Source organism: Erithacus rubecula, assembly GCF_903797595.1.
Source record: "Erithacus rubecula genome assembly, chromosome: 20".
In the NCBI taxonomy this organism is placed as follows: Eukaryota; Metazoa; Chordata; class Aves; order Passeriformes; family Muscicapidae; genus Erithacus; species Erithacus rubecula.
Window position 1 is genome coordinate 3614933 of NC_136672.1, and position 26075 is coordinate 3641007.

At 43.9% G+C, this 26075-nt stretch overlaps 1 protein-coding gene across 4 annotated transcripts in view; it reads left to right on the plus strand.

Moving 5' to 3' along the window:
- LOC306810643 (uncharacterized protein) overlaps nt 1–26075 on the plus strand; it is a 67786-nt gene that overhangs the window by 22437 nt on the left and 19274 nt on the right. Inside the window, exons 4-6 of one of the 4 annotated variants that reach the window (XR_013776497.1) lie at nt 1472–1717; nt 3139–3300; nt 18331–18454. Coding sequence is in view for 1 of the 4 variants with exons in the window: in XM_079323470.1 (XP_079179596.1) it covers nt 1409–1717; nt 3139–3285; nt 18331–18386 (512 nt within the window). In the remaining 3 variants the exon portion in view is untranslated. Of the gene's footprint in view, nt 1–1408; nt 1718–3138; nt 3301–15707; nt 16016–17442; nt 17515–18330; nt 18455–26075 lie in introns of those variants that run through there. The other 3 variants (XR_013776498.1, XM_079323470.1, XR_013776499.1) reach the window with 3 other exon arrangements.

The following is a 26075-nucleotide window of genomic DNA, read 5'->3' on the forward strand; positions in this document are numbered from 1 at the left end:
TGGCTAAATCCATGATGTCTTGAAAATAAATATCAAGTTATTGTTTGTTCATTTGACTTCAGCAGATATTTCTCATCAGATCTCCGAAATTCAAAATAGAATTCAATGTGACAATAAATATTTCATCTTAGGCCAAGAGAAACATTCATTCAGCATAATCCATTTTCCTTAGTTACATTTTGGCAGTGACAGCAAATGCAGGTGTGATTTGCTGCTCCCACTGAGGGATGTGTGCAGGGCCAGTGCCTGGAGGTGCCTGGAGGACGTGGGCACGGAGCCTGCTGCCCAGCAGGCTCAGGAGAGATTTCCCCTCCCTGCAGAAGGTCCTGGTGTGTCTTTGGCTGAGGCTGAGGCAGAGGTGCACAGGCTGTGAGTGTGGCCCTGGCAGCAGCCCTGGCAGGGTGCAGGAGCAGCTGAGCAGTGTGAGGCTGCTCTGCCTGGCTCCCATGGCCGTGCCTGGGCTGCAGCAGCTCTCTGGCATTTGCTCTGCCAGCTGTGATCTGTGTGTCTGCACCAAGAGAGCACAGACACTGGGTGCTGAGCACTGCCTGTCATTGCCCACAGGGAGAAGACTGAGGGAGGAGGCTGCTGAGCCTGGCCTGGCACTGTGGAGGATCTGGAGAGCCCCAGCCCTGCTGGACCTGAGTCCCCAAAGAGCCCCATGGACTCTCCCCACCTCCTGCCCTTGGGTTTGCTGCTGCTGGCTCTTGCTGCTCCCCATCCCAGTGAGTCTCTGGGTTTGAGCTCTGTGCTTTTCCCTGCACTTGCACAGCTCAGCTCCTCTGAACTGCTAGGGGAAAGCTCAGCTGGGCCCAGTTAAAACCAAGACCACAAACCCTCAGAGGAGGGAAGAGAAATGAAGGAGGTGAAGGTCAATGTGTTTGAGCTGTCACAGTCCCCTCCTCTGGGAGGGGTGACTGTTTGGGTGTGTCTGATGTCAGGTGAGGTGAGTCCTGTCCCAAAGGAGTGACTCTTTGCCAGGAGAGTCTGAGGGGGGACACCTGGGACACTGCACCCAGTGGGCAATGGCAGCTCTGAGCTTCAGTGGCCTTGGGATGTGGCAGGGTGTTGGAGGGACACGTGGTGGGACAATGGCAATGAGTTTGGGGAGGAAAGAGGGCAAGAACAGATGAGCTCAGCAAGAGAAACATCTTTCAACTTACTTCCTAAACTGGCAGCTTCCCAGTTAAAAAGACATGGGAAGCAGTGGGGGAATTCTATCATGTTTCTACCCCAATAATGATCTTGGGAAATGGCCCCAATACTGTACAAAATTTGTCCATTGGTAGACAATATCTGCAAAGTCATAATTGAACTTGTCCCAAGAAACCCATCCTGACTCTGACGCTAAACTTCCGGGTAGAAAATTGGTAGAAATTGGGTTTTTTTTCTCTGTTTTCTGATTTAGATATTGCCATGTCCATTGTTGGCCCTGATGAAGGGACAGAACAGTATTCTACAAAGGTGACAGTCTACCTCTGTAATGACTGTAACAGCTGCACGTGCAAGCACTGGAATACCAGTTTTGAAAAGTTTAACATAATCGCTGATACACAAAATGAGATATTTTCAGATGGAATAATAGAGTTGGAGACCAATAAAACACACACCACTGTTTGCTTTGAAGAACATAATAACTGTCATGAAGGAATTTGTAGCATCCTCTGGCAGAAGCCTGAGGGATCAGGAGTCTCGTGTGGCACCCTGAGTTCTGGAGGTATGTTATGCTAGGAGCCTGGATATTAACTGATGAAAACATATTCCTGGGTAGGAAACTGAACTGTTCTCTGTTTGGTCAGATAGCAAGGCTTATGAGTGAATAAACAAGATCAAATATTTTTTTCTGTGAAGAAAAAGTCATAAAGTAATTCACAAAAGAAAATCCAGTTATTTTAGATGAAACATTGCTTCGAACTACAGTAGGAGAGATTCAGATAAACACGTGTTACTCTGATTTATAAAGATATGTTTTTATTTTAAGCTTTTTTGGCAACAGGAATGCTCCTGGTGAAATTTTGTGCCATGTTGCCATGTGTGTGTGTCACCTGCTTCAGCCAGAACTCACCCTGACCCAGGTCCAGCCTCAAGAGCTGCTCTGTGCTGCTCTTCTGTCCAATCCAATAAACACCCAGGAGCATCTTTCCAGCATCCTGACAGAACTGCCAAAATCAGGGATTCAAACACCTGTCAGTGCATGGAGCAAGTGGCTCCACGAGGGCAGCACTTCATCCTGGTGGCTCAGGTTGCAGGGTGTGACTTGGTTGAGCTCCATCCAAGTCAGTGACTTTTCTGTCTGTAGTTGGTTCTCTGAGGGCAGCTTTTATCCCCTCTCCTGTTGGAGTTAGAGCATCTTTTCTAATTTTGTTGCTGACAGAAGGAAACAAAGAAAAAGAGTTTTCCCCTTTGTATGCCTTTATTTAGCCTAACATTTACACCTGTATTTAATTTCTGGTAGCCATAAAATATTTCTCTGCTGTATTTGTGCTCTCCACTGCAAAATATCTACATGCTGTCACTGCTGTGTAAATCTTTGGTGACACTGAAACTTTGACAGTGAAATCTGGAGATTGCTGTAGACAGGGATGCCTGTACCCCTTGAGAGGGGAAGGTCTGGATGTACAGGTGAAGGTAGGAGGGAGTTTTGCAGATTCTCTTGGAAGAAGAATAAGCTCTCTAATGGCACAGTGGGGTGCAGGGTTGGTAGGAGATGCACTCCAGGGTCTTAGAGATTGACTGAGTTCCTGAAATTGTTTGTTCCTCTTGTTTGGTTCCTGTGGTAAAAAGCAGCTGCAAAAATTTTTAAATAGATTTTTATTGGATAAAGGTAATTATGAGCTTTTTACAGATGTTTTGTTACTCTTAATTGCACATGAAGACTTTCTTACCTTTTTAAAGTATTTATATAATTGATTCCCTTAACAACTCATCAGCTTTGGTGGGAAGGAAATCTAATGACAGAGTTTGATTTGCACTGTTAGGGAATGAACCATCTCCAACTCGTAGGAATCAGAGCAATCTCCAACACTTTCTGCAATATGATCCACTTTTTAAATTTACAACACCATTAGCCATTCACTGGAGGTTTTCTGTGTGATCCATATTTACAATTGAAACTATTTTACCTTTCCTCTTTCTCAGAAAATGGAAGTAGTGACATCAGTACTGAGAAGAAGACTATTTGCTGTGAAGCAGAGACAGATACCAGGAAATACAACCATGACCTGAAGTGCTTCTACACTAAAGCATCACGTCCAAAACTCTTCCCACTGCCAGCTGACATTCCTGGTGAGGGAATTCCAGGTAAATCTCTTCTTGTGTTTGTTTGCCTGTTGCATTTAGAGGGATTTGTCCAGAGAGCTTGATGTGAACAGACTTTTCCATGTGTGGGGAGATGTCCTGTACATTCACAACTTGAATCCACACATGCTGCAGCCATCCAGTCTCAGAGACTTTGCCTTGGCAAATGGATGTGTCCAGTCCTGGACAGAGATGTCTACAGGCTCAGGTTCCTGTAATTATCTAGTAACAGACACAGGGATGCTGAGGGAAGGAGGCACGTGATAGGTGTGCAAAAGTTCCCAAGAATTGACCTTGTCTGTAGGTGCGGAATAAGACTTTTCCTCCAGATTAAGAGGACATTTTTCAACTAAAGGTGGCATTTACATGTTGAAATTTCTTTCATGGTAGAAACTTCTGTCATCTTCCTTAGGTCATGGACAAAAAAAGTTTTAAAAGCCAGTCAAAGTGGATTACCTTATTTGAACACTTCACCAGTGATGGGTCTCACACTACTCTTTTTTATTTCAGATAAGATTGATGTTCAAAGATATCTGTAGTTGTGGGGTGGCAACGATTTGCTTTGAATATTGATGAAGTGAGCATTATGCCTGGTACCATCTGTAAGATATGATGAGACAGAGGCTCTTTGTTCTCTCATTCATCAGTTCCATCTCTGTTTATCAGATGGGGCCAGTTCCTTGTGTGGTGCTCACAAGTCAGCTCATGGCTTAGCACTCCTGCTTGCTTCACTTGGATGCTCTGTTTTCTTCTCCTCTGCAGGTAATCCTGAAGTTCCCACCTACAAAACAAACAGCCCTGGCATGTGGATTGGCATCTTGTTTGCAGTCCTGTTTGTTGGGGTTGGCACAGGAGGGGGCATCGTGTATTACTGCTTGAGGCTGCGGCATGGGAAAATTTACTCAAAAGGTACTTTCTGGTCTGACAAATTGTGTGTTGTCTGTAGGTCCCACATCAGGAAGTGAAAAAGTATAAAATGTTTTCCACCTGGATCTCATCTCCACTGTTCTGTTCATGCAGTTCTTCATGATCTTCACTGGGCTGACAGCTGGAATCAACTCTCCTCCAATGTCTGGTGAAACAGTGCCTCTCTTGTGGCTCTGTTATGCAATATAAATCCAGTATGAATTTCCTCAGTGCTGCCTCCTGACACAAGGGGGAAGCACTGGCAGGGCCAAGAAATCACAGGGCTCAGCCTTCCCTCCATGGGATGCTGTTCCTGGGAGCAGTCCCAGACTGCAGCATTGCTGTGCAGCTTCCCTGGCACAGAGAGATGTGTCCCAGCCAGGACACTGAGGGACATTTGGGCATGGGCTGACAGGGACCTCAGGAGAGTGGTTCCCTCTCTCAGCCCTGCCCACTACAGAGCCAGCCGCAATTTAGGAATGAGTATTTCCCTGAATGCATCCAGGAGGGAAGTTTATTTTGCAAAGCAATGTGCATGGAGAGAGGTGGGTGGGCTCTGTGGAGACTTGTACAGACACTTCTTGAGCCTGCCATAAGGCTTTCCCCCTCCATCCTGTTTCCATGGGCTCCAGTGTTTTTGGTACCTTGTGTATGCCTGAGGCTGAGACTCCTCTCAGTTACTGAGCTGCTCCATCCCCTAGAAACTGATGCTGGTTGTTTCTTTGTGAGAGTCAAAGGATTAAATTTCCAAATCTGAATTTGCTTCATGAGGAGTTGCACAAGTGCTTGCAAAGGCACAGAAAACCAGTGTCACTGTTGTTGTTACATCAATAGATGAATGGATATATTGGTGCGAGGTGTAAGGAATATCCCAGTGATTTCCCTGACGCCCTGCCCTGGGATGCAACATCCAGTGATGTCCCAGGTCTGTTCCAGAGCCCCTCTGAGGCTGATGGGTCACAGCACCAGGGCAGGGTCACAGCAGACCCTTGAACACACATTCATGGCTGTGAAACTGCTCCCTTTGTGGGGCAAGGGGTGGCCCAGAACCAAAAGGGAGAAAGAAGGTGCCTGGAGGACTTCACAAATTGAGATATTATTTGTAGTTCTAATTGCAATCTACCAGTTTTTTTAATGCCCTCACAGGCATTTATTTTGCTAATTCTGCAGCTCGCAGACGAGACACAGTGGCTGCTGGAAGAGAAAATATCCAACTAAATGGACAACCATCTCTAATGGAGAAAACCTGACTGCAGCAGCATCATCTTCCTCCTCTCTCCAGATGCACAATAACCATGTTCTCTCCCCAGGCTGAACAGAACCCTAGTGTCAATCTTGCTGCCAAATCAGGCAATTTTAGACAGTGTGCAATGAATCCAGCCTCTCAGGGATCCCATTGGTTCTTGGTATTTTAAAATCATTTTCTATTCCCACTTGATTTGAATAAACCCTCAGCTTTTGCATTGGATCAAATTTAGTATTAGGATGCTGAGTGAAAAATCAGTGGATGCACAAGTGGAAAAGCAAATCCCTGAGGCAATGTGAATGTTTGCTGAATCATTTTTCCATGGTTTAGTTCCCCATGAATCTGTAGCTAGAACTTCCAGCAGGAAATCCAAAGGATATAGGATGTTGTTTCCCTCTTGAACTTTGCTACAATCAAATCTAAAAAGAGGGGTTCCTAATGTAAAATATCTAAATAATTTTAATAATTAATTTTTAGATAGAAGGGCCTCTGTGCTTAAATTTACCTTTTATTTTGGCATGGAGACCAATGCTTTTATGGGTTGGAGAGGGTTTTTGTAAGGCCAGTCAGGGCCTTACACTCACACTTATAAGTCAGTTCTCAGCTGATTTGATGCAGATTTGCACCACAACTAAGGTTGCCTGTAGCAAGGCCAGTCTGTGAATGAACTAAGAAATAGAAGGAAAAAGACCTTTCCTCTTTATGTAGCATCTTAGCACAATTGCACTTTTGGTTTTTTCCGCACAGCAAAATTGCAGGAATTTTTTGAGAGAGTAGAGCAGTGTAAAAGAAGTGAGCAATATTTTCTTTGGAAATTGCATTATATGAACTTGATGTGTTCATGTTTAATGATGTGCAGATTTAATTTCTACTCTGTAACAGCTGTTGGGGCCAGAACGCTGGACATGTTTTGAGAGTTAAAGTTATATGGGCACCTCAGTGAGATCAGACAGGAAACACAGTCACAGACTGATCTTGATGTCTCTCTCAAACACTCTTTCCTTCAAATCTCTTATTTCTGTGGGTGATTATGGAGATTGTGATGACTGGGGACATCCCTACCAACAGTTCCACTTTTTCCCTTTGGATCTGTGTTGTGCTGATGCACTCCAAAGGAAAAGCAATGAGAATTTGCTTTAAAAATCAACAGTGTTTGTCCTCATCAAGTGCATTTTCCCATTGAATATAGACATATAGGTGGATATTTTTAATCACAGGATCATGGAATGATTTGTGTTGGAAGTGATCTAAACGATCATCTTGTTTTGTCTTATGGATAAAAAAATTACGAAGAATACTATGATGCCTGACTCACTAAAAGCCATAATTTGATTGCTGTTATTTCATTTGAGGTGTCATAAAATCCACAATAAAGTTTTATCTTAAACCCTGGCTATTTGCTGTGTGGTGGTGCATCCCCCTTTTCCAGGCTGTGCTTTGATCTGAGAAATGCTCGTTTGGCCTCGGCCTGGATGAGCAGCCCCTGGCTGAGCTGCTCTGCAGTTTATCAGAAACTCTGTCTGCTCCCAGGCACTGCTGCTGTCCAAGGTGCTCCTGGTTTCTTGAGGAATAGCCTTGGCAATGATTTTTCTGGTCTGAATGGCACAACATCCCTGTTCTCACCCTTCCAAAGAACATGTGCCAGTGTCAAAAGGGGCCAGGATGAAATACTGTTGTGACTAAAGCCCCTCTCTTGTGTCCCTATGAACAGTGGTGAAAAACGAGACCCTTGGGGCTCTCCTGGACCAGTGACCTGTCTCTGAATGGGGCCTCTCTGAGCTGGGATCTCTCCTGTTTGCTGCTCTTGGTGGATCTCCAAACACAGATGGATCCTGGGCTGATCCCCCACTGTTCCCTTGGGGAGTCACAAAATCATCCAGAGTGAGCATTTCCCCACCTCTGAGGGGAATTTCTCACAGGTACCTTGCACTGACCCTTTATGTCTGTGTGCAGATGCTTTGGCATGGGAGAAATGCTGCTCTCTTTGATGGTTGAGATCTCTAAGCAAGTTAGGCCTGTAAGTAAGTTTGATACAAGTGTGGTTAAGAGTTATTCCTCTGCTAAAGTGGGATTTGGAAACCAAATAGTACATAACTTGTATGCTTTGTCTCATAGGCTGAGACAAGAGGTATTTCAGAAAAATTGAAATTTCCTTATGTCCTCTTTAGCTGTTGAGAAATAAATAATTGTTAAGGTCACCCCGGTGCTGTTCGCAAGGAGAAATCAAAGAAAATATGGGTCCAATCCTGAATTAACTTGCAACTTTCTCTTTAAGGATTTTTTTCTTTTCTTTTATCAAAGGAACAGATGCAACAGCTACAGCTTTGACGTTGCACAGTAAATTATTAACTTTTTCAGATAAGCCCAGTTTTCTTTCAAAGAAGGCCTTTTGTAGGGCGGCAGGTGTTAAGGATAGTAGAGAAGGCAATCTCTCCTGATGAATTCCACCTGTACTAATTACACAGGAGTGAAAACATCTGTGCCTGTCCAATGAATTTGGGTGTTATAAAAGAATGGGTTAGCTGTTCAACAGTTGCTGTTTGCATTGGAGCTTGAGACCCAGAATCTGCTGGCTGTGCTGTGAAGAGGAGGGGACATGTGGTCGTGCAAGAGACAGACAAGGTAAGGGAATGTTGTGTGAGAGGTAGAGAGGGTAAGGTGGCTGGGAAAGGGACAGGTTGGGGTTTAGCCAGTCATGTAGAGAGGAGAAAAAGAGTCAGAGCTGTGTGGAGTTGCCTGCAAGAAAAGCAGTTAGAGCAGTCAAATAGAAATACACTGGAAGAAGGCATGGAAATTTTCTAAAAAAGGACTGGTGGTGGTGCCAGTCTAATCTGTCTTGACATAATAACTGCAACAGCTCTCTCTCTTCTTTTAGATAAGGTTTGTTTAGATTGAACTGCTTTGTCCAAAATCTTCTTGGTTCACAGTATCCCAGAAGAGTCTGAGTTGGAAGGGACCCAGAAGGAACATCAAGTCCAACTCTTAAGTGAATGGCCCATTTGAGATCAAACCCCAAACCTTGGCATTATTATTGCCCACTCTGACAACTCAGCTGATCTCGGGTTGTGTTTCTGCAAAACCAGAGGGGTTTTGGATCTCTGCTTCTGTGTATTGTGATCTCTGGGATGCTGCTGGGTACCAACTGTGCCATAGCAGTCAAAACCTTGGACATGCACAGTGGGTGCACAAATGCTTGGAAAAAGATGCTGTTTCTCCTAAAAAGACATCAAAGCAGTTTGAGCTCAGAGGGTCACAACAGCACATGTGGTTCTGGTTTGGCACTTTCTGGGAAGAGAGTGTTCTAAGAAATGCTCAGCCTTTTAGAGGAAGCTCATTTCCAGCTTTTGCAGAAGCTTTGGGGCATTGCCTCAGATGCTGGAGCTGCCACTGTGTGTTTCTTGCAAGACAATGCTTGGGTGCATTCCACACAGTAATTAGCCAAATTGTGGTATTGGCAGGAATACAAAAACAAGTCTCAGCTATGGAAGAGAGGTGCTTTATTCACACTTGTGGTGTCCCCAGAAAAGATTTCTGCTTCAGGTTGATTCAGCCAATATCTTCAGCTCTAAAAAGGTCGACAGTGAAATGAATCACAAGCACAAATAGTGCATGATCTTGTCTTGTAGGGAAAGCAGCTTCTTGACAGGCTTCAAAAGAATTCTCCCACCACTTGAATTAAAACAAAAGTCCTAAGAGGAGCTGCCTAATACTTGGGAGGGTGATTGGATCATGCTGGAGTGAATGAATGAGGGAGTTTTGGAGGTGCACAGCCCCTGGGGCTGCTGTGTGTGCCACAGCACAGACCCTTGGTGGGCAGCTCTGGGTTGGGCCTTGTTCCTTGTGATGATCAGGATCACCTGAATTTCTTCCACATATCTGTTTAATTGTGCTGTCAGGTAGTTTTGCTTGAGGAAGTGTTGTGGTATCAAGATGATGCCAACCCATCCAGCACCCTGTGGATTTCTGGAGCAGGGGAGATCAGACCATTTCCATGTCCATCAGAAGAAAAGCTGGTGCAGTGTTTGTGCCCTGGCAATGGGGTGCTGCCCTGTGTGGCTCTGCAGCCCTGGGAACTGAGGAGGCTGAGGATTGCAGACCTAAAGGGAGCCTGCAAGGGAGGTGGAGAGGGGCCTTTTCCCAGCATGTGCAGTGACAGGGTGAGGGGCAATGGCTTCAGGCTCATGGAGTAGCTTTAGATGAGAGAATAGGAGGAAGTTGTTTAGCTCTGAAGGTGGTGAGGCTCTGGCACAGGTTTCTCAGAGTAGCTATGGCTGCCCCCGAATCTCTGGAAGTGTCCAAGGCCAGGGCTGGGTGGGATTTTTGACACCCAGGTGCACTGGAATGTGTCCCTAGGGGTTGGGACTGCATCTTTATCTACACCTCTAAGCTCCCTTCCAGCCCAAACCATTCTGTGATGTCCATGGTGCCCAGAGCAGGAGGGGTTCCCTGAGCTGTGCTGCCCTGTGGGACACTGAGGAGTTGCTCCAGTAGCAGAGGGGGCTCAGCCCTGTGGCTGCATCTCTGGCACTGACCACGGCCCTGAAGTCAAAGAATTTTGGTCAAGTGTTTGGCTTCATAATTTTGGAGGGCTATTCCAACCTTAATGGTTCTAAGCAAAAGATCAAAATTATCTACCCTCCCTCTATCCTTGGGGTTAAGAAATTAATCTCTTTGCTGCCCTTGGTTGCTCTTCTGCCTCCAGGGCAGCTCCTGGAAGTAGAGCCTTCCTCATGAGGTGTCCCTGGGGCTTGGCACAAACGCTTTCTGCGTGCAACCTGTCAGGTAGTTGTTGATTCCTCTTGCTGGAATTCACTGGTGCCAAGGTATAGGAGATGTGCTTTTTCTTGTGGTGCCTGGCAAGAAAAGGAACATTTTGTTACTTTGCAATGGTTCTCATCAACCATTTGGGTTATCCTTATTATGTTCCCGCCATAAATTTCCTCGTTTCTTAACGGACGAGATTAGCAGGTGACTTTTTCACAACATGAAAGGTAAGGTTTGTAGATTAGTAAGATTTGGAAGCCAAAATACAGAATTTTTTGGCAAGCTCCTCCTAGTTTTTATTCCTGATATCCATGTCATTATTTTGTGTTGTCTCTCCTCCTTTTGGGGGTCTTATTTCCAGTGACTCCATGATAAGGCTAAGTTGATATGTGCTGCCCAAATGCGACAGTCTATATGAAACTGGTATGAAACCACTGTACCTTGGGACTAAAGGGGTATGGCGTTTTTATGTATACAGTGAAAAATATTGTTTTATAGCATTAGTTTGAAATACCAATTTAAAATTGTTTTGAGAAGTGCATTTTTGAAATGTAGACATTTTTGATTGGCAGCTGACTGCAACCTTGTGTTTGGAGGCAGAACAGTGCTAATGAAAGATAATTAGACACCTCCTTGGTCAATGGGAACAGCCCAGATGGATTGAAAAGTTCCTCAGTGAGAGGTTCTTGATCTCTGGTGCTCTAAGGAAGCAACTCCAGAGCTCTCAGGCTCCTACTTTGAGCTCCTGGCTCCAACTTCATTGGGTTATCTTATATAAGCAAAGCAGCTAATAGTTAAAAAGGTTATTTATGATAAAGCACATCAGTCTCAAAAGACGCAGACAAGCAATGGGAAATGCAAGGGCAAAAGGCTAAAAGCACCGACTCTCCCCAGTACCAACTCTTTTACAGGATTCTTCCAACAAACTAATATGCAAGCTCGGACCGACACTCAACCTATTAGACTTCCACTTTCTTAGCACACCAGGTAACGTATAAGACTATGCATACAACCTAACTTTTTCTATCTGAAAAATGTGAGCAATATTCTTACTATAGCTCTATTATGTCTAAGCCCTGTCTACCACTGTGGGCCTGGAACCTCTATTGAAAATATTAGTATGCTTTCAACCTTCACTAGAACTTGCTCTGCTTACTCTGGCATTTGAAACCTTTCACTTACTAAAAGCATTAGAAGTCACACTAAAACTTACTGAATTACTTCTACTTAAATGCCTACTTTGTGTGAATGACTTAATATACTTAAATGCATCCAAATACTTTAATTCAATCCCTGCACTCTGCTTTCTCTCTGAAGAATTCAGAGAGATCCCTGACTCACTGACTCCAACCTCTCTTCCTCCTCTTAGAACCATAAAGATTCCCTTAACAAACTTATTAATCATTTGTCAAATGCATAGAGAAAACAAGGCACCATGATTAGCACCAAAAAACTTGTTTTCATCTAGGATGCTAAATTCCAATCCACTAAACAAACCATCCAAACTGTACCATTCTGAGACTCATATCACTTGCAGGTTACTTGGCCTGTTTTCTCCTCCTGGATGGCGCTCTGGTAGCAGAGAAGGTGATTCTTTGCATCAAGGTCTGGCAGTGTCCCCATGGCTCAATGCCTGCTGGGTTGCAGCCAGCAGTGAAGCAAGAAATCTTGTTGGTGGCAAACAGCAGCCAACCCAGTCTTGCTCTTGACTATTTCAGAAGGGTCTTGGCCAGCCCTGCTCCTTTCACCTCATTATTGAAGCAAAACTTCATTCAGGAACAAGTGGCTATCATGGTAGAGCACACACAAATTGACATTGATAATATAACGACAAGGATAGCTAAACAAATGGAAAAGAGTTTTTCTGGGGTTGTGTTGAACAGACATATGGTATTTGAACTTAATACATTAACTGAAGCTACTAAAACACTTACTTTAAGTTGGCTGATTGACAAATCTGTACTACTAAAAGCAAGCAAAAGCATAAGCATAACATATAATTGAACTTCATATTTTCCTTAAACTCTTACCTAACAAAAAAATTCTACAATACTGCTGTTTCCCTCACTTTAAAAAGAAAAAAAACAAAATAATCCAAGTTCACAATCTCCTGCAGGTAAAACACAATACAATCAACAATACTTTAAATAATAGCCATACATTTATAAGATTAGATAATCGTCAGTCCTGTGATGATAAAATCTGTGTCATCACCTCAGGGTCAGTAAACAGCTGACAAGCCTTGATTCAAGGAGGGATTAGATGCTCATCTCTAGAAAATGAGCATCAAATTCACTCCAAAATTAGATTCAGCTGCCTTATTGGTAAAGTCAAATTGCTAAGCCAAAATGACTGCAATATTATTTTGATGCAGAAAACACCTGGGTTTGCACATTTCCCTTCCAGATACAATTAAGACCTGGCTTCTACCTAAATCTAGAGAACTCCCTGATATCTTTTTATTAAAAAACCCAAGACTCTTATGAACAAAAGCTACAATTAAACATTTCAGGGTGAGAAAGAAATCAAATTCCTTCAGCAGCTTGTTCTCTCTGAAGGTTTTGCTCAGGATGAGATGCTTTGAACATGGCAGGCTGCTGGAGCACTTCTGTATTAACAACTCTGGAAAACCGTAAGATTAGAAATTCAGAAGAGACTTTCAACGAAGCTCAGATAATTCTCTTGGAACTCTGAAAAATACTTAAAATCATGACACAGCACAGGGTCAGGCCATAGGAGACCTGCTAAAATAAGAGAGAGAATGCATAAAAAGAAAACAAAGGAACATTAAATTCACAATTTAACTAATTATCTTCATACATTTGATGCAGGGGCATGTCTGGAGATTTTCCAAAACTTACTTGGAATGTTGAAAGAATTCAAGTTCAACAATAAAACAGAAGTCAAAATCATTCTGTAATACAGAATTGATACTCTTAATACAATGATATTGGAATTAAATACAGAAGCTAAATTTGAGCCTTAAAAATCGAGCTTATAGAAGAATAGTATTTTTTGCAACATATAAAAAGGAAATTTTGGCTCAAATTAAATTTTACTGTTCAGATGATGATCCTAGAAATGGTCCTGATTTGTGTTCATGAAGAATTTAATTGATAATTTGAAAAACATAAAACAATATATAAAAAATAAAATTCTATTACAATTTGGTTTGATGGGAAAGCTAAAATACTGACAATAAATCTGCAAGGCATAAATTTGCAAGCTTCTTCTTTATAGAAATTCAAAACTTATTGAGGGCATTGCGAATACTTAGAAGCTGGATTTTTAAATAATTAACTATAGAAAAATTAAAACTCAATGCTGACACTTTGACAAATGTCCACTCATATCTGTGCAATAACAGATTACTAAATATAAAATCATTGCGATTAGCAATATATTGCAATGCCAATCAAGAAGACAGGGAAGAAGTTTCTTTGTTTTCAGAATTCATAAGTGGCGCACTTGACAATTCTCTGATCAATGCCAAACATGGAAATAACAAAGGAGCTTTTCTATCTCCCAGACAAACATCATCCAAAAGTTTCAGACCAACTCAATCCCAGGAAGTTTCACTTAAAACAGAATCAGCATCTATGTTTGGAAAATTCTTTCTAACATGCATTAACAGTTCTCTTAACTTTTTATCTGGAACACTTAAATTATTATTCCATAATAAAGATTCTAAATAGTCATGCATATATTTCTGCTCCTCAAAGACACTTTCCCCCATCTCTATAGATTCACCATAAGACTTAACTTACTTTAAATATATCATTATAAATTCCATATCCTTTCCCACACTCTTACTTCTCTTCTTTAAATATATTTTCTCCCTATTTCTCTGGATATACTTCAACACTCAGCTTATCTTAAATATATCATTAGGAGTTCTGGATTTTTTCTCAGTTCTGCTCTTTTACCATAATATTTCCCGTGCTCCTAGATCAACCCAAAGTTGCTCACCTCAGTGTAAGATAGGCGATGAGAAGTCCCAATCCTCTGCTTCTCCCAGCAGTCAGCAAGTGCTTTCTTTCAGCTTTCTCATTACCACACTTATTTGAGGTCTTTGAGGAGGCCTGACAGTATTTTTAAAGTCCTTAGGAAAGTGAGCAAAGCAAGGTACCAAACACGGGGCACCAGATGAGAGGTTCTTGGTCTCCGGTGCTCTAAGGCACCAACTCCAGAGCTCTCAGGCTCCTACTTCAAGCTCCTGGTTCCAACTTCGTCGGGTTATCTTACACAAGCAAAGCAGGTAGTAGTTAAAAAGGTTATTTATGACAAAGCGCATCAGTCTCAAAAACATGCATACAAGCAATGGCAAAAGCAATAGCAAATGCAAAAGCAAATGGCAAGAGCAAATGGCTAAAATCACCAACTCTCCCCAATATTTTCTCTTACATAAAATTTTTCCAACAACCTAAGATGCAAGCTCGGACGACCACTCCTTAAACCCTGTTATTAGCACCCTAGATTACGAATATGACTACACATACAACTTACCTTGTTCTACCTGAAAAATGTAAGCAATGTTCTTACAACAGCTCTATTATATCTAAGTCCTGTCTGCCACTGTGGGCCTGGAGCCTCTATTGAAAATATCAGTATGTTTCAAGCTTCACTAGAACTCGCACTGGTACTTTGTCTTCTGCCACAGGGAGAAGACTGAGGGAGGAGGCTGCTGAGCCTGGCCTGGCACTGTGGAGGATCTGGAGAGCCCCAGCCCTGCTGGACCTGAGCCCCCAAAGAGCCCCATGGACTCTCCCCATCTCCTGCCCTTGGGTTTGCTGCTGCTGGCTCTTGCTGCTCCCCATCCCAGTGAGTCTCTGGGTTTGAGCTCTGTGCTTTTCCCTGCACTTGCACAGCTCAGCTCCTCTGAACTGCTAGGGGAAAGCTCAGCTAGGCCCAGTTAAAACTAAGACTACAAACCCTCAAAGGTGAAAGAGAAATGAAGGAGCTGAAGGTCGATGTGTTTGAGCTGTCACAGTCCCCTCTCCTGGGAGGGGTGACTGTTTGGGTGGTTCTGATGTCAGGTGAGGTGAGTCCTGTCCCAAAGGAGTGACTCTTTGCCAGGAGAGTCTGAGGGGGGACACCTGGGACACTGCACCCAGAGTGGGCAATGGCAGCTCTGAGCTTCAGTGGCCTTGGGATGTGGCAGGGTGTTGGAGGGACACGTGGTGGGAGTGTGGCAAGGAGTTTGGGGAGGAAAGAGGGCAAGAACAGATGAGCTCAGCAAGAGAAACATCTTTCAACTTGCTTCCTAAGCTGGCAGCTTCCCAGTTAAAAAGACAGTGGAAGCAGTGGGGGAATTCTGTCATGTTTCTACCCCAATAATGATCCTGGGAACTGGCCCCAATACTGTACAAAATTTGTCCATTGTCAGACAATGCCTGTGAAGCCATGACTGAGCTTTTCCACCAAAACCCTTCCTGTTCTCTGTTGCTAAACCTCTGGGTAGAAAATGTTTGTTTTTCTCTGTTTTCTGATTTAGATATTGCCATGTCCACTGTTTGCTCTGCTGAAGGGGCAGAAGACCATTCTACAGAGGTGACAGTCTACCACTGCACGGACTGTAAGAGCTGCACATGCAAGGACTGGAATAACAATTTTGAAAAGTTTAACATAATCGCTGACACAAAAACGAGATATTTTCAGATGGAATAATATTGCAGGTGACCAATAAAACGCACACCACTGTTTGCTTTGAGGAACCTAATTCCTGTCTTGAAGGAATTTATATTGTCTTCTGGAGGAAGCCTGAGGGATCAGGAGTCTCGTGTGGCACCCTGAATTCTGGAGGTATGTTGTGCTGGCAGCCTGGGTATTAACTGATGAAAACATATTTCTGGGTAGGAAAATGAACTCTTCTCTATTTGGTCAGACAGCAAGGCTTATGACTGAATAACCTGGAATGAATCAATTTCTTCTGTGAAAAAAATTATGAAGTAATTCACAAAAGGAAAGTCGGTTATTTCAGGCCAAACACTGCTGAAAACTGTGGTAGGACAGATTCAGATAAACACTTGTTACTTTGATTTATAAAGATATGCTTTTATTTTAAGGTTTTTTGGCAACAGAAATTCTCCTGGTTAAATTCTGTGCCGTGTTGCAATGTGTCAGTGTCACCTGCTTCAGCCAGAACACACCCTGACCCAGGTTCAGCCTCAAGAGCTGCTCTGTGCTGCTCTTCTGTCCAATTCAATAAACACCCAGGAGCATCTTTCCAGCATCCTCACAGAACTGCCAAAATCAGGGATTCAAACACCTGTCAGTGCATGGAGCAAGTGGCTCCACGAGGGCAGCACTTCATCCTGGTGACTCAGGTTGCAGGGTGTGACTTGGTTGAGCTCCATCCAAGTCAGTGATTTTCTGTCTGTAGTTGGTTTTCTGAGGGTAGCTTTTATCCCCTCTTCTGCTGGAGTTAGAGCATCTTTTCTAATTTCTTGCTGACAGAAGAAAACAAAGAAAAGTGCTCTTGTTTGTATGCCTTTATTTAGCCTAACAGTCTCACTTGTATTTATTTTTTGGCTGCCATAAAACATTTCTCTCATGTATTTATACTTACCACTGCAAAATATCTACATGCTGTCAATGCTGTGTAAAACTTTGACACTAAGACCTTCACAGTGAAATTTGGAAATTTCTGTAGACAGGGATGCCTGTACCCCTTGAGAGGGGAAGATCTGGATGTGCAGGTGAAGGTAGGAAGGAGTTTTGCAGATTCTCTGAGAAGAAGAATAAGCTCTCTAATGGCACAGTGGGGTGCAGGGTTGGTAGGAGATGCACTCCAGTGTCTTGGAGATTTACTGAGCTCCTGGTCTTGCTTGTTCATTGTCTTTAGTTCCTGTGGGTAAAACGCAGCTGCAAAATTTTTCAATTGATTTTTCTTGCATAAATGTAATAATAAGCTTGATAATGATAAGATGTTTTGTTATTCTTAATTGCTTGTGTAATCTTCCTTACGTTCTTCAAATATTTCCTTACTTGATTCCCTGAACAAATCATCAGCTTTAGTGAGGAGTAAATGTAATGACAGTGGTTTATTTGGACTGTAAGTGAATTAAACATCTCCAACTTGTAGCAATCACAGCAATCTCCAACACTTTGTGAAACATGATCCACTTTTTAAATTTGCTAAACTCCTCAACACCTTTTGCCCTTCACTGAATATCTTCTACATGATCCATATATGTAATCAACGTATTTTTACTTTTCATCTTTCTCAGAAAATGGAAGAGGTGACATCAGTACTGAGAAGACTATTTGCTGTGAAATGGAGACTGATACCCAGAAACACAACCCTACCATAAAGTGCTTCTACACTCAAAAGTCATGTCCGAATCCCACCCAAATGCCAGCTTGTGTTCCTGCTGAGAATATTCCAGGTTAATCTCTTCTTGTGTTTGTTTGCCTTTTCCTTTGAGATGGGTTTGTCCAGAGAGCTTGATGTGTACAGAGTTTTCCATGGGTGGGGAGATGTCCTGTACATGCATAACTTGAATCCACACATGCTGCAGCCATCCATCCCGGAGACTTTGCCTTGGCATATGGACATGTCCAGTCCTGGACAGATGTCCAGGGGCTCAGGTTCCTGTCATTATCTAGTGACAGACACAGGGATGCTGAGGGAAGGGGGCACGTGATTGTCGTGCAACAGTTCCCAAGAATTGACCTTGTCTTTAAGTGCTGAATATGACTTTGCCTCCAGACTAAGAGGACATTTGTCAACTCAAGGTGACATTTATATATTGAAATTTCTTTCATTGTAGAAACTCCTGTCATCTTCCTTACGTCTTGGGCAAGAAGGTTTTTTAAATGCAGTCAAAGTGTATTTCCTTAATGTACATTTTATCAAGGATGGGTCTCCCATCACTTGCTCTTGGTTATTTCAGATGAGTTGAATGTTCAAAGGTATCTGTAGTTGTGGGGTGAAAACAATTTGCTTTGAATGTTGATAAAGTGAGCATTATGCCAGGTACCATATGTAAGATTCATCAGTTCCTTCTCCCTTTCTCAGATGGGGCCAATTCATTTGTATGGTGCTCACAAGTCGGCTCATGGCTTGGCACTCCTGCTTGCTTCACTTGGATGCTCTGTTTTCTTCTGCTCTGCAGGTAATACTGAATTTCTCACCAGCAAAACGAACAGCCCTGGCATGTGGATTGGCATCTTGTTTGCAGCCCTGATTGTTGTGGTTGGCACAGGAGGGGGCATCGTGTATTACTGCTTGCGACTGCGTGGCCAAGGTAGAGTCTGACAGATTGTGTGTTACCTTTGGGTGGATGTGGAAGATTTACCTGGAAGTAAAGGGTTTTCCTCCTGGATCTCATCTCCACTGTGCTGTTCATGCAGTTCTTCATGATCTTCACTGGGCTGACAGCTGAAATCAACTCTCCTCCCCTGGCTGCTGTGACAGTGCCCATGGAGTGTCTCTGTTATGCAATATAAGCCCAGCAGGAATTTCCTCAGTGCTGCCTCTGACACAAGGGGGAAGCACTGGCAGGGCCAAGAAATCACAGGGCTCAGCCTTCCCTCCATGGGATGCTGTTCCTGGGAGCAGTCCCAGACTGCAGCATTGCTGTGCAGCTTCCCTGGCACAGAGAGATGTGTCCCAGCCTGGACACTGATGGACTTTTGGGCATGGGCTGACAGGGCCCTCAGGAGAGTGCTTCCCTCTCTCAGCCCTGCCCACTACAGAGCCAGCTGTAATTTAGGAATGAGTATTTCCCTGAATGCATCCAGGAGGGAAGTTTGTTTTGCAAAGCAATGTGCATGGAGAGAGGTGGGTGGGCTCTGTGGAGACTTGTACATACACTTCTTGAGCCTGCCATAAGGCTTTCCCCCTCCATCCTGTGTCCATGGGCTCCAGTGTTTCTGGCACCTTGTGTATGCCTGAGGCTGAGACTCCTCTCAGTTACTGAGCTGCTCCATCCCCTAGAAACTGATGCTGGTTGTTTCTTTGTGAGAGTCAAAGGATTAAATTTCCAAATCTGAATTTGCTTCAAGAGGAGTTGTGCACGTGCTTGCAAAGGCACAGAAAACCAGTGTCACTGTTGTTGTTACATCAATAGATGAATGGATATATTGGTGTGAGGGGTAAGCAATTTACCAGTGATGCTTGCCCCGAGATCCTGCCCTGTGTTGCAACATCCAGTGATGTCTCAGGTCCGTTCCAGAGCCCCTGTTAGGCAGAGGCAGAGTCACAGCAGAGCCTTGAACCCACATTCATGGCTGTGAAACTGCCCCCTTTGTGGGAGAAGGAGTGGCCCAAGAGCAGATGGGAGAGAGGGGGTGCCTTGAGGACTTCACAATGACAGGCATTTCGTTTATAATTCTCATTTGAATCTACCAGTTTTTTTGCTGGCCTCACAGATTTTTTTTTTTTTCAATTCTGCAGCTCCTAGTCAACACACACAGGCACCTGAAGGAGAAAATGTCCCACTACAAGGGGAGCTATCCACAAGGGAGATAACCTCTCTGCCAGCAGCATTTTCCTCTTCCTCTCTCCAGATGCACAATAACCATGTGAACACAGACTGATTTTCCAGGAGAACTTCTGATCTTGAACTCACAAACAGTTGTGTTTTCACAAATACACCTTCATCACATCCACACCTTCCCCAAGCACTGTGACTCTTGTCCAGCTCCAGGCCTTTGTGAGCAGCAGGAGCAGCACCAGGAGCCCCCATCCTCTGCTGGTGCTTGGCTGCAGGCAGCAGGCACCCCAGGCTGTGTGGCTGGCTCAGCAGCACAGGCTGAAACCAGCTGAATTCTCTCTGTGACTGAAAGTGTGAACTGCTCTGAAATGCCTCCCAAGCTAACTGCATGGCTGTCACTTGGTAATGCCTCAGCAGCACCCAGGTGTCTGCATTATTTTAATTCTCAGGTCATCTCTGGATTCACCAAAGCCTTTTGCACAGCTGGCTGTTGGTTGAACTAGAAGGGTTTGTTTTTTTGAAGAGATATTTGATTCTTCTGCCACCTGCAGGCTGGGGACGTTGTCTGTGTTTTTGTTCCTGTGCAGGGCTCAGGGCTGTGTCCAGCTCCCTCAGCAATGGCATTGGGTCACAGAGGCCTTGGCCTCCCCCCAGGCTGAACAGAATAATCTTCCTGCCAAATCAGGCAATTTTAGACAGTGTGCAATGAATCCAGCCTCTCACGGATCCCATTGGTTCTTGGTATCTTTAAATCATTCCCCATTTCCACTTGATTTGAATAAACCCTCAACTTTTCATTGGATCAAACTTATTATCAGTCTGCTGAGTGAAAATCAGTGGCATCACAATTGGAAAAGCAAATCCCTGAAGCATTGTGAATGTTTTCTGAATCATTTTTCCATTGTATAGTTCCCCATGAATCTGTAGCTGGAACTTCCAGCAGGAAATCCTAAAATATGTAGGCTGTTGTTTCCCTCTTGAACTTTGCAACAGTTAAATTGAAAAGGAAAGTCGATTAATGTAAAGGTCCAGATAATTTTAAGAATTCATTTTTTGAAAGATTGAAGGGCCTGTGTGCTTAAATTTGCCTTTTATTTGGCAAAGGAAATCAATGGTTTTTTGGGTTGGAGAGGATTTTTTTCCCCACTTAGGGCTTTACACTCTTAACTCAGTTCTCATCTGATTTGATGCAAATTTTCGATTTTAATGTGGTGGAATGCAATCAAGTGTTCCTGAAGGGTTTGCAATCCAGGTATTCCAAGGCTAGGTATTTACTGAGTTTGTGGTATTGATGATCCAGTTGTCAGGTGTATTTTATCATGATGAGTGTAGTTATTAATCAATAAATCAGATGTAAGGTTTCCTATAGAAAGGCCAGACTGTTAATGAATGAAGAAATAGAAGGACAGAGACTTTTCCTCTGAATGTAGAATTTATTACCCCAACTGCACTTCTATGTTTTTTCCTTCAACAAAACTGGAGGAATCTTTGGGCAGAGTAGAGCTGTGTAAGGGGAGCGAGTGACGCATCAGCCGGAGCTGCGCTCACTTTGCCACTGCGGCCCCTCGCTGAGTGTGGCACACTCTGGGAGCAATTGACCTGAGGTGTGGCTGGAGCAATTGCTCTGTGGCCTATTTTGGCTGTCAGTCTGAGCTCTGAGGGGGCAAGGAAAAGGCGGGATAGTTCTACTGCATAGAATCAAAGAGGATTTATTACTCTGGGAATTTGTGGGCAAGAGACAAAACCACAAGGGTGCGACAGTTGAAATATGGGGGAGGTTCAGGGGGAGGATAGAAATCAGCGGCAAATTGGAGAAATGCTGGGGAGGGATAAAAGACAAGGTTCACTAAAGCATTGTCCAATGAGGGAGGTAGGGGTGGAAATTGGTTCCCATGGACTAATGAAATGTCCAGTTTTATGCAAATCCTGAAGGGGAATTCCAAGCAGGGGGTTGACACAAAGTGGGACTGAGAGGAAATTCAGGATAGATTGGTGGGGTGTGTTGGAGGGTATAATTTGGACCAAACCATTAACTTGGGAGAACATACTGTTAACTAGAAACACACTGCAACATCTCTTTGTTTTCTATTTAAGAAGGAGAGTTGTGGTGTTGAGGGATAGATTCTGATTAGGCTTACACATTTCTCCACCAGGACTGCTCTGTGGATATTGCTACACGTTTGATTTCTTTGGTGGAAGAGATGGTGTCTTGGATAGTCTTTAAGACAACTCTCTTTTGAATGTAAGAGACAATTAGAATGAGAAACGCAACTAAGAAAATCAACAAAATTGTCCTGACGATTGAAGCTAACCATCCTGTTAGTCCCCATACATTTAAAGATGGAACTCAGCCAGTCCTCAGTTTCTTGTTTTATGAATTGTTGCATTTTATTGGTGGAGGTGTGGACGCTTCTGCTTTTCGATGTTAAATTAAGGAAACAGAGACCTTCAAAGCCTTCACACCCATGGCCATATGCAAGAAGCCAAATGTCGATAGCAGCACAATTGTGTAAGGTTGCTTTTCTGGTTTTTTCCCATCTACTAGGATGTCATTGAGAGTGGCTGATGTTCAATTTGCACCTTTTGCAACCCAGCATTCTAATTGGCTCATTTCACTTTGAGCTTTTACTGAGGTATGGATTTGGGGCTGTGTGGCTTGACCCACTTTTGAGGGACCATTCTCAACCTGGAGGGCATGGACACACAACCCCAGGTGATTGACTTTAATGAGACCTCTACTGTACTTGTCTAGAATTTTTACTAACACTGGGGGGTGTTCTTTCAATTTTAGTTGTGTGTTAATTGTTGAAATGCTGGACAGCAGGTTTAAGTGTTCAAATGAACAATTAAAACATTTATGGTAAACAAGGCCTTACAGAACTTAATTTGTGGTGGATTGCTGGTGGCATTTCTCTGCTGCTGCTGTAGGACACTCTTGAGTGACTGATGTATTCGCTCAATGATGGCTTGACCTGGGGGGAACTGGGGGATGCCTGTTTTATATTTCACTCCTCATTTCTTCAAGAACTTTCGAATACCTTGGAGGTATATATGGGACCATTATCTCCTAATTCCTTTAGGGATTCCCAACACATAGAAGGCTTGCACTAGGTGTTTTTGTGCATCTGTGGCCTTCTCCCCTGTGTGGGCAGAAGCATAGATGGCTCTGAAGAAAGTATCTACTGAAACATGGACATACTTCATCCTGCTGAACTGTGGGACATGAGTCACATCCATTTGCCACACCTCACAGCTGTTGAGGCCTCTTGGATTTACACTGGCACTCAAGATTGTTGCTGTGTACCTTTGGAAACTAGGAGATGTAGCTAGGATGGCCTTGGCCTGATCCTGCGTGAAATGGAATTGGTAGACCAGGCCAGGTACATTTTGATGGAATTGTTGATGGCTCAACTTTTCCTGTTGAAAGATGTCTGGCAGGTTGACCATCTCAGCCAGGGTGGCCAGGGCATCTGCTTATCTGTTCCCCTCCACAATGAAACCTGGCAGGTCAGTGTGTGATCTCACATATATTACCTAGAAAGGTTGCTCTTGGTGGGAAACAAGATAAATTAATCTCAATATCAATCGAAAGAGGCTGGGAATAGAGACTTCATTTAAAACAGCATTCTCAGCTCTAGATACTACCCCTGCTACACAAGCTGAATGGTAACTAAATAAAAAGGTTCATAAAATCTCTCAAAGGCTCTGATGACTGTGACTAACTCAGCAATTTGAGGGGAGCGCCCAATTGCTTTAGCATCTGTCTCCCACTGCTGAGTTTGAGGATCCTTCCAGGTCATCACTGACTTGTGGGATGATGCTCCAGATGCATCTGTGAAAACTCTCGGAGCATTGAGTCATTTCCAACTTTGTTTTTTCCTTGGGGACTAATTTGAATGCCAAATTAAATAATTAATGCCTAGGTTTGTGAATTGAAATTTGTCTTGGATAGTTATCTAGAGCAAATTGGGATGTCTCATTTTCCCAAAGCAACTGCTCTAGAACCTCTTTAGTCAACGTACCTGAAGTTTGGGTAAGTGGTAGATGGATGCATGTGAAGTCACACCCTGACAGTTCTCGTATTCTTGCCCTGTCCTTCCGAGTCAATTGAGCCATCAACTCTTGTGGCCTTGGTGATACTTTTGGACTGCCAGTGACTGAGGAATACCCACTCTATAATTAAAAGTGGATCCTTCTCACCCTGGTCCCACTGGAGAATCAGACCCTGATAACAAAGACCAGGGAATTCCAAAGGCTAGTGGTTGCCTTTTGCTAACCGTTCCTCCACAAGTTCATGAAGCCCCTTCCATTTTTGTTTATTCAACAGCCACTGACTTACCCAGACTAGGTGGTCAGTTTTTCAGTCAGCTTCTAGGCAGAGTGCTCATCATCGTCCACTGCAAAGGATCCCAAGAGGTTTTCGGGATTGCAATTTTCACTCCCCATTTGGACAAGGCGTCTCTCCCTCACAAGGCAACCTTATAGTCTAAAATGAATGGCTACAAACCTGTCAATTGCCTATCTGGCCCTTCAACTGGGATGATGTTCTTAGATCGTTTGGCTGCTCAGGTACCCCCAATGCCCTGTACTTTACCTGTCATGGGTTGCAATTCCCAGTGTGATCGCCATCTGGTGGTGGGGATGAGCATCACATCTGCCTGTGTCCAACACTGCATCAAGGTGAAGATAATCTTCACCTTGCCTGACCCATACTCTATCCAATGCTTGCCTTCTCCAAGGACTTCTGCTCAGTAGACAGAAGAATCATCCACTGGCAGTTCATTTGGCATCTTAAATGCCTGGGCGATGATTTGACCCCGTGGCATAAAGAAAGGTGAGTGGACACAACGCACCATGAGAACGAGTGCCTCTGGCTCTAATGTTATGATTGATAGAGAGATTTCAATCTTACTTAGTATCCCTGATAACAACATACTTACAGTCCAGTCCTGGAAATAACTCTTTGTTGAGTGGGGCAGCTGGCACGACTCTCCAGTGATTTGTTTTGAAGTGTGTGTTTCATCTCATGACTAGCTTAAAAGGAGCTTGTGGCTTCCAAACTCTCTCTGGGTCGCAATTCTGACCTACTTCATTTATTTCTACACACGAAGCAGGCCTGTCCTCCCTGTCTGGTTTTGTGGAAGTGGTTGTCCCCCTCCCCTCTGTGATTTTACTGGTTTATTTTGCAGTAGTTGTATTTTTGGGCAAACTTTTGCTATGTGTCCTTCCTGCCCACAATTAAAACACTGAAAAGGCTGTTGGTGTATTTTTTGAGAAGCAGCAGCAGCTGTTCTCTCTACTCTGTCTCCTTTTCCTTGAGGCTCTGGGATGGTGGCTCTCTTAGTGCAGATATTGATGATCAAGTCAAGAGTTGGGGGCGGGACAACAACTGGAAGGGGAGGTGCTGTTTACATGTGACATCATGGAAAGAGATGATGTCATGGGAATGGGAGGAGAAGCTGTTGGAAGAGAAGGGGAGGAATGTGGGGAGGTGGAGTTTGGGGGCAGGGAGGAGAAGGAGGGGAAGGACATGGGCAGAGGTGGGGTCAGTGGATAAGAAGGGATTGGGGGAGGAGCAGTCGCTCTCCTGTGCAAATTCTGATTTGTCTTGCATAGACCTCCTGGTGCAGGAGACCAGGGGTTTGGATCAGGGGATGGGGGAGCTGGGGGCCTTAGTTCAAACTTTTCCTCCACCTATCTTTCCTCAACTAACACGGACTGTATTAGCACAAATAATGAGAAGAATTCAGCAACTGAGGCATCCATTTTATTTGTTAACTCTGTTAATTTGCTTCCAACTCTGTCCCAAAAGGGAATGGTTGGTATTTCCTTGGGGATACCCTTGGGAAGCAGAGGAAAAGCCATGGAACAAACTGTTCTAACAACCACTGTGAAAACTTCCTATTCCCATTCTCCAGGATACCCACAATTAGGAAATAAATCCCCCTCTGCTCTGCTGACAGGTTTGCACCCATTGGCACAACAAAATCCTCCCTCCACTTCAGCATTAAAAAACAACAGATTGAAGATAAGAGTCCATGGCCAGTTTAAGGGACAGAGAGTATTCTGCAGTCAACTATCATGGCCTGTAGTTTTGTGGGCCCATCCTCCACCCCAGGGGCAATGCACCCTTCCCTCTACTTGGAGCACCCTCAGCCCAATTTGGGGGGTTGTCACTCTTCTTTCTGGTCCCCTGGACAGGGGCTGCAGCAAAAATCCTCCTTCAGGGAAGTGTTCCTTGGGTGCCAGAGGTCATTAATTCCTCCCCACAAAAGAGCTGCCTGACAAAGCCGGTCGACTGCACTCATTTTTTTGGATTATAATCCACAGTTCATGCATGGGGTCTGCTCACCATGGCCCCAACGTTGGGCGCCAACTGACGCATCAGTCAGGATGCACTCACTTTGCCACAACAGCCCCAT